Below are 8,118 nucleotides of genomic sequence, written 5' to 3'. Positions count from 1 at the left end.
GACCTTAAGCGCTGGTGGGAGAACTCGCGCACACCTTCCAGCATGAACTTTCCGATAAAGCTCTCCCTTCTTGCTCTGCGACCGGACACGTCCTTGGATTCCCAGTGGAGGTGTTCTGCACCCGTACAGACCTCCTCGGACCCTGTACCGTGACGGAACTACCGCCCAACGCGGAGAAGCGCTCTTCTCGACTTCCAGCCTTCCTCGGACCTCCGCGTTCCGGTCCCCGGACGCGCGCAAACTCCGTCCTCGCAACCCAACAAGCCGCTCTAGCCCAGCCTCTCGTCTCTACCGCTTTGCAGTCAGCCAACGCTTCTTCTGATTGGCTCGGACGTGCGCCTTGCGCAATGACGTAACGACAGGCAGGGTTCTTATAAAGGCGCGACGCGGACCGCAGAGTTCTCTCTCTGTTTCCGGGCACTGCGTGTAGGTAAGTTCTGCTCACGTGCGTTCTAGTTCGGACTTGGGTTATATGAACCGCGGGCCTCCCGAGCTTTAGTGACCACACAGAAGTTAGGGACGCGAATGTTTTGGGGGCGACAGGTTAGAAAAGCTTTTGGGGCAGGCCTCGCGAGATCGCTCCCGAGTGCCACGAGCTCTCGGCGGACGTGCGGACTGCGCAGGCCCCGCACGGAGTACTCAGAGTGTTCCCCTCCCGCGCAGGCGCAGACAGGCAAGCGGAGCCAACATGCCGGTGGCCCGGAGCTGGGTATGTCGCAAAACGTATGTGACCCCGCGGAGGCCCTTTGAGAAATCCCGCCTCGACCAAGAACTGAAGCTGATCGGTGAGTGGCAGGGTTTCGGCTTCCGAGGTCAGGGAGGGTAGCACGTGGGGAGGCCGCCCACGTGCGGCCTGTGGGCGTCTGCTGCAGGAAGATGGGTGGTTCCTGGCGCTTGTGCGGAGCCTGGCGCTGCCAATCCAGGTTTTGTACTAGTCGGTCGTCCTGAGACTATCAACCCGCCCTTCCACCCTCCTGCAGGCGAGTATGGTCTCCGGAACAAACGTGAGGTCTGGAGGGTCAAATTTACTCTGGCCAAAATTCGCAAGGCTGCCCGGGAGCTGCTGACGCTGGACGAAAAAGACCCCCGACGTCTGTTTGAAGGTGTGTGCGTGGTCCTTCCAAAGGGGTGGGGTGCAGGACTGCCGAGATCTAGAATAATCTGGTTAGAGGTGTGACATTGAACAAGCGGAGTCAGTTTTTTATTTAGCGGTTTTTCTTTTTCCTTGGTGCGGGGGTTTCAAATCAGCCCTGAATGATAAGTTTGCTTCACCACGCCCCGAGGGTTTTCCCGCCTTTCCTCACTTAGTGGTGGGTTTTGAGTATGTGTATGGTGCTGAGGATGGAGCCCAGGGCCTTGTACACTTCAGGCAAAGCGCTCTATAAATGAGCTACACTCCCCTTAATTTAGCTATTTATTTAATGGAGATGTGTATGAGAAAAGTATCCGGATCTTACCCTTGCCTTATAGTATGAATGTGTGATATTTTCAATATGTCTAGAGCTGGTGATGGCAGTCCTGCTTGCACATCAGACGACCTGTGTATTACACAGCAAAGCATTCTGCTCTTTATTGTGTCCTGTTTGCTGGTGGTGGGAAGGCCTTGACTGAAATTTCTGGAATGTCTGATGGCAGGAAAGTGGCTTGAAGGTTTACTTTGCTTCCTTTTTGCAGTAAGCTGGTTAAGACTATTTAAGTGACATTTAGTAAAGGCCTGAAGGGGAGGTGATGTGGATATCTTCAGGAAAAGCAGTTCAGGCGATGACATAGGGTTTGCCACCTTTTATTTTTGGCAGTACTACAGATTGAACCCAGGGTGCTCCATCACTGACCTGTATCCCCAGCCCTTTTTTATTTTCAGATTTGTGTTGCTGAGGCTGGCCTTGAACTGTTCATGCTGCTGAGTAGCTCACTGTGCTTGGCTCTCACACCGTGTTTACACCCTATTTTTGGCCTGAGCTTAGATAATGATGTAGGGGAAAACAAAATGGGATGGGAATCATGAGGCCTGGCTCCTTGGGCAACTAACTGGCTTTAGTTTTCATATAGGGTTACTAATCAGATTTTCCTCCCTGTGTGTGATGGAGTTATACAGGAATAGAGGATGGTCCTACATGTCGTGGAGCTTGAGGAGGACAAAATTAGCATGCATGTCACTTATTTGACAAGGCTTGTGGGTGTTGAAGTCTTCATTCTTTTTGCTAGATAATAGATCTCTTTGAAAGGCTCATGAAAGCTCTGGAATCCCCTCTGTCATGGGCGCTGATGACCAGATGGCAGTTTCTCCCATAGCTCCATGGGGAGCAGGCTACAGCTAGTTCTTGTTATATGGGTCACTTTTTGAACCCAGAGCTAAACACAAGGTCTATGATTTGGTGTTCCTCATGTGGAAAGGGAGCTGCAGCTTCATGAGGGCTGCCTGGTTTTTCAGGGTAGAAGTGAAAGTTGGAGAGGGTGGTGGCTCCTTAGAGGGTAGCACTTTCTAGTAAATAAAGGTGTTGAGCCAGGAACTGCAGGCATCCTGTCCTCAGCTTCCTTATCCAGCCTGCCCTGAGCCAGATTCAAAGGTGTGTGATTTAAGAGTGAAAAGAATTATTCTTTTCAGTCCTAAGGATAGGTGCTGATACTAACCCCTTAAGAATAGGCCAGAAGTGTGATTGCCTCACAGCAGAGCTTTCTGGCCCTACAGAGCAGCTCTTCCTCTGCATTGTTAGGGCCGTAGTAGCTTCATAGTACCAGCACTTTCTAGACAAGAACATAGGTACATGTGGGCACCTGCTCTCCTTGTTAAAACAGGTGACTGGGGTGGTTTTCAGTATTACCTCATGTTGGTTAAGTACAATTAACTCTGTATCAAGTTAGCCTTTGTCTTAACGTAGCACTGCCACAACATGGAACTTTAAGATGTGGACCCAGGATTTGATCCCTAGAAGTCTGAGGTCAGAACTCTTGAGTGAAAACTTACTCTGTCCCTCCAGGCAATGCCCTGCTGCGACGACTTGTCCGCATTGGGGTGCTGGACGAGGGCAAGATGAAGCTGGATTACATATTGGGCCTGAAGATTGAGGATTTCTTGGAGAGGCGCCTGCAGACCCAGGTCTTTAAGCTGGGCCTGGCCAAGTCCATCCACCACGCACGTGTGCTCATTCGCCAGCGCCACATCAGGTATGGCAACTGCTGAACCCCTGAATCTCCCTATTCCCTTTGATGGTTGCCCTCTCTAAGCCTGCTGTCCCTGTCTCCTGTGCAGCCATTGGAGCTGACAAAGGTGTGAGGGTATGGATTCACACCCTGCAAACATCTCGTGGGGGATCTGGGGACAACCTTGTTCCCTGTAGCCCCTGTCAGCGCAAGGGTCACTGCGGCTAAAGCCGTACACCTTGCGAAGGCCTCTGCCAGGCATGCAGGCAGCTGGACAGGTAACAGCTCTTGGTGCCCCTGGATGGTGAGGATTGGGTGCAACTGGGTGGGCTCAGTTCCGCTGGGCTCCCTGGAGCCTGTTCCAGAGGTTTGGTGCAGATACCAGGACCGCAGGAGTCCATCAGCTGCCCATCCTGCCAGCTGATGCAGAGACAGGGCAAAGTGGGATTGAGTTGAGGGCTAGGTGTAGTTCTCCTCCCTACCCCATACCTAGGATTGAACCCAGGGCACTTAGCCACTAAGTGACATTCCCAGTCCTCTGGGTTTTTTTTTTTTTTTTTAATATTTTTAGTTCTAGTTGGACACAATACCTTTATTTAACTTATTTATTTTTATGTGATGCTGAGGATCAAACCCAGGGTCTCACACATGTGAGGCGAGCGCTCTACCACTGAGCCCCAGCCCCAGCCCTCCCCCTCTGGGGTCTTGTGTGGGTTTCTTGATTTCTCTCCTCTTCTGTGAAGTGAAGGATAAACTCACTCAAAGCACTGGTGTGGTGTCCCGATGGCCTAAAGCTGACCCAGTACAGGGGTCCAAAGCTGAGAAGTGCCCCCAGCACACACATGGGACAGCACAATCCCAGAGCAGAGTGGTGTTCTGGTTGGGGGACTGGTCCGCCCAGGCCCCTTGACCGCCTTTCTCCTTTCAGGGTCCGCAAGCAGGTGGTGAACATCCCGTCCTTCATTGTCCGCCTGGACTCCCAGAAGCACATTGACTTCTCCCTGCGGTCTCCATATGGGGGTGGCCGCCCAGGCCGCGTGAAGAGGAAGAATGCCAAGAAGGGCCAGGGTGGGGCCGGGGCTGGTGATGATGAGGAGGAGGATTAGGCCCTCCCCCTGGGCTGGAGGATTGCTTTCCAGGCAGGTAATAAAGCAGGATTAACACTTTGGAGTTGGTGTTTTATAAGTGTGTCCTTGTACCCTCCCTCTGCACATCCTTCTGTGGTGGGCAGAGCTCAGCTGGGTCCCAGGTCAGGCTTCCTGGAGCTGGGGCGTGCAAGTGTTGTCAGGCTAGAAGATACCACCAGGTCCAGGCTAATCCTGGTGGGTCAGCTTGGGAGCACCTCCCAGGTGTGGTGGGTCTTGACCTCAGGGTGGGCTACAGGGTAGTGAGCAGAATGTGCATAGTCACTTTTATAATTGGGGGGGAGACCAAGTTGCTGAGTAAAGCCAGGCATGTGCAAATGGGGACAGGAAAGTCATTTGCAGGCAGAGAAGCAAGTGCAGGTCAGGGCTTGTCCCACTCAGCCTGGCCAAGAGCTGAACCCTAGAGAGCCTTCATCTGATCATGGAAAGATTGCTACAGGGTGGTTGGTGATGGGGAGGGTCCCCGTTTGTCTCAACATGTGGGTTTAAGTGGGAAGTGGCTGGTGACCTTTGGACAGGGGCATTTGAGGAACTGCCTGTGGAGTTTCTCCTACATTCATAGTCAGGCGACAGGCTTCCCTTTTCCTGCCTTGCCGAGAAGCTGTGTTGGGCTGGGAGGTGGGTCAAAGCCTGCAGCCACTTTGCATGCTGCAGTCTGGTCCTTTGGGGGTTTCAGGCCCAGCTCTGGTCCCTGGGTCAGTCCACTGTGAATCCTGCACAGAGTCCGACAGCGCTGCAGCTTCTTGGGCTAGGTGGTTTTCCACTTGAGTGGCTGAGATGTGGAGGGTAGCCAGGTCACTCAGGCATTCTAGCGCAGCTGAAGCTTCCTTCCTGGAAGCAGTTTATGCCTCTCCCAGGCTCTTGTCATTTGGTCCTTATCCTGGCCAGGGTCCATTAGCCGAGTCTGACATGGCTCCCATGCCCCCAGGGTCCTGGCAGTCTGGAGTGTGAGGTCTGTCCTTTGTCTGGAGAGCCAGGGCAGCATACACACTGGTTTCATCTAGGGCCTGTCCTGACTCCTGGTGAGAGGCAGCAGAGGTCTGCTAGAGGGATGGGCTGCACAGCTGGGCGTAGGTCACATGTGGGCTTCAGATGCAGTGGCCTGGAGTGGGGACAGTGGGAGCGAAGGTGTGCTTGGGGTGGGGCAGCCCAGGGCTTGGGCAGGAAGACTGGTCCTCCTCTCCAGCTTCTGCTCTTGGGAGGCGGGCTTGGGGTCTTGTGATGAAGGGAGGAGGGACACAGGCAGCTGGTGTGGGGGTGGTTGGACACCTGGTGCTTGCAGAGGTCAGGACTGGGAGTAGGAAATGGAGTGGACCTGTCCACTTAAGAGGAGCAACAGCCTCAGGTGCCCCAGCCAGGGATCGGGCTCCCTTGCCAGGGCAGATAGAGGAGCCTGGGGTGGGTAGGAGCCACCATCACCTCTTGTTGGGCCCAAGTCTGGTTTCCTACAACTATGGGACAGTGAAGTAGAACAAGCCAGAGACCAGACCAGGGCAGAGCTGACTGGGATGCCCTTGGGCCTCTGCAGGTCCAGGGTGTGGGGCTCAGGTCCCAGTGTCCCCTGCGTGGCTCCTCTGTGCAGGTCAGGCTCTTCAGCCACACCTTCATCCCTGCCAGCCTGGTGGGGTGCTCAGCTCCTCAGGGACCAGAGACACCAGCAGTGGGACCCTGAGGGAGTGCTGTGTCAACACCAGTGTGCTCTGGACGCTACAGGGAACTGGCGCTGGGGGAGGGGCCTGCTGGGTTTGATGTTTGAGCAGGGAGGATGTGGATGCCCCATGAGGACCACAGGAGACTCACCTGACTGTCCAGCTGTCTGTCCTCAGGCTGTGTGTCTTTCTCAGCATCTGGGGTGGGGGTGGGTGCACAGAGTGGGACGTTCATCTTTTCAAGATACCCTGAGATCTCACTCTACAGAGGCCCAGAGTGGTTCTGACTTGGCCAAGGCCACACAGTATCAGATTCGTCTTCTCTAAGCCTAGAACATTCCAACCAACACCCACCTCCCTAGTGCCTGCCAGCCCCATTGTCCCACCCGCAGCACAACCCTCTTACACAGGTTCTCCTCCTGGACCTCAGCAGCTACCCTATGGCTGCAGTGCGTCCTACAGAGGAAACATAATACCCTCTATCTCCTTGTAGAATTCAAGACCAGGCAGTTGTAAAAATATGAGCCAGGCTCAGTGGCACAGGCCTGTCATCCCAGCTACTTGGGAGGCTGAAGCAGGAGGATTGCCAGTTCAAGGCCAGACTCAGCAACTCGGGAAAACCCTGTCTCAAAGTAAAAAGGGCTGGGGATGTAGCTCAGTGATAGAGCACCCCTGGATTCAATCCCTAGTACCACACAGAAAGCTAACTAAAATAGTGAAAGACCCACAACTGCACATGTTCTCATAGATCTGAAAAGGCCAAAGTCACTTTAAACATTTCCGTACACACATTGTTTCTTTCTACATTTTCTCACTAGGACATTATGCAAAAGTGTTTCCAAGCTCACCTGTTCCCAGCAGGCAGGTTTCTCTGGGGCTGCTACACTGAGCCCACCCTTGCTGGGCCCACGGGGAGCCCGCTCCCACTCACCTGCCTTCCTCTGTTGGCTCTGCTCTGGAGGAGCAACAGAAGGAAGGCCACTGAGACTCAGCAGAACCTGCAGGTGCCTTCCCTTCAGATCTTCCCAGTCCTGGACACGGGGACATTGTGAACCAGGAGCCATGCTGCTTACCTGAGCACCCACTGTGTGCCAGCCCTGCTGGTCTTTCCATATGTCACCTCCAAACCTGTCACTCAGGCATCATGGCACTGCCACCCACTCCCCAGGCACAGATGAGGAAACTGAGGCTCAGAGGGGGATCCCCTGCCCAGTCACCCAGCAGGAAGCAGCAGAGCGGGGGCCTGAACTGGGGGAGTCTGACTCCCAGTCTCCTTCTCTCCACCAGAGCTCAGCCCTGAGCTGGAGGGAAAGAGCCTGACACCCCGATGGCCCTGAGCCCCTCCCCTGCTCAGTGTCACTGTCACTGCACAGAGGGGACAGAGCCCTGCAGATTCAGGTCCTGGAGGCTTCCCTGGAGGCCCCTCTCCCAGCAGGGCACAGCCAAGGTCAGCCCTGAGAGGCACTTGAAGGTCAGGGCCAGGCCTCTCCTCTGCCCTGGGAGAAACTGAGGCCCAGAGGGGAGGGGCTGGTCCCCGTCAGCATCTCCAGAGGGGGCTGCCCCCCCTCAGCTCAGCCCCTGCCCTGCACCCACCTCCCACCAGAGCCCCTCACTCACCACTCTGGGGTCCTGGGTCCGTGGGGCTGAGGGGCTGGTCCTCAGGGCCTCCTGGGGTGGGTGGGAGGTGAGGGCTGGGCTGCCTGCCCCCCACTTCAGCTGGCTGCTCCTCCCCAGGCTGGGCCCAGAGTCACCTCTGCCTGGACCTCCCCCTCATGCCTCCCAGCCCTCAGCCCCGGGGCCTGGGGTCCCCACCGGCTCCTGTGCCCCAGAGGGAGGTCTTGGCCCTCCTGGGTGGAAGCCTCTGCTGCTTCCTTCCTGCTCTGTCCCCCTGGTGAGGGGCTCCTGGGCCTGTGAGACTGGTGGGAAATGGGGAGGGCCTTTCTCTTCTGTCTGCCCTGAGTCTTGCCGGCCACCCTCTCCCCACCAAGTCCCTGGTGGGCTTCAGGGGTGAGGCTCTAAGGGGAGGATTGGAAGGGAGGCCCTGGAGGGAGCTGCCCCATCTTCTCACTGGGATATCCTGGGGACAGCCTGGAACTGGCCATGAGGACACAGAAAGAATGGAGACCCTCACCTGATACCCCGAGCTCTAGGGGTTCCCTGGGCTGTGACAGCAGGTAGGGGGT

At 55.5% G+C, this 8,118-nt stretch overlaps 1 protein-coding gene across 1 annotated transcript; it reads left to right on the top strand.

Annotated features, from left to right (window-relative positions):
• Positions 1-331: 331 nt before the first annotated feature.
• On the top strand, positions 332-4,311 carry Rps9 (ribosomal protein S9). Its single transcript, XM_027921528.2, has 5 exons — positions 332-430; positions 664-785; positions 981-1,103; positions 2,979-3,165; positions 4,070-4,311. The coding sequence occupies exons 2-5, from the start codon at positions 689-691 to the stop codon at positions 4,245-4,247; spliced, it is 585 nt and encodes a 194-aa protein (XP_027777329.1). The 5' UTR covers positions 332-430; positions 664-688; the 3' UTR covers positions 4,248-4,311.
• The last annotated feature ends 3,807 nt before the right edge of the window (positions 4,312-8,118 follow it).

The sequence above is a fragment of the Marmota flaviventris genome, chromosome 18 (assembly GCF_047511675.1).
Source record: "Marmota flaviventris isolate mMarFla1 chromosome 18, mMarFla1.hap1, whole genome shotgun sequence".
NCBI lineage: Eukaryota > Metazoa > Chordata > Mammalia > Rodentia > Sciuridae > Marmota > Marmota flaviventris.
Note: the sequence above shows the minus strand (reverse complement) of the source record. Positions and strands in the feature narration are given on the sequence as shown.

Excerpts from the sequence above, each read along its gene's own strand:
- Rps9 (XM_027921528.2), top strand. The coding sequence starts at position 689 with ATGCCGGTGGCCCGGAGCTGGGTATGTCGCAAAACGTATGTGACCCCG. Across the intron at positions 786-980 it reads CCAAGAACTGAAGCTGATCG|GCGAGTATGGTCTCCGGAAC; the intron begins GTGAGTGGCAGG and ends ACCCTCCTGCAG. Across the intron at positions 3,166-4,069 it reads ATTCGCCAGCGCCACATCAG|GGTCCGCAAGCAGGTGGTGA; the intron begins GTATGGCAACTG and ends TTCTCCTTTCAG.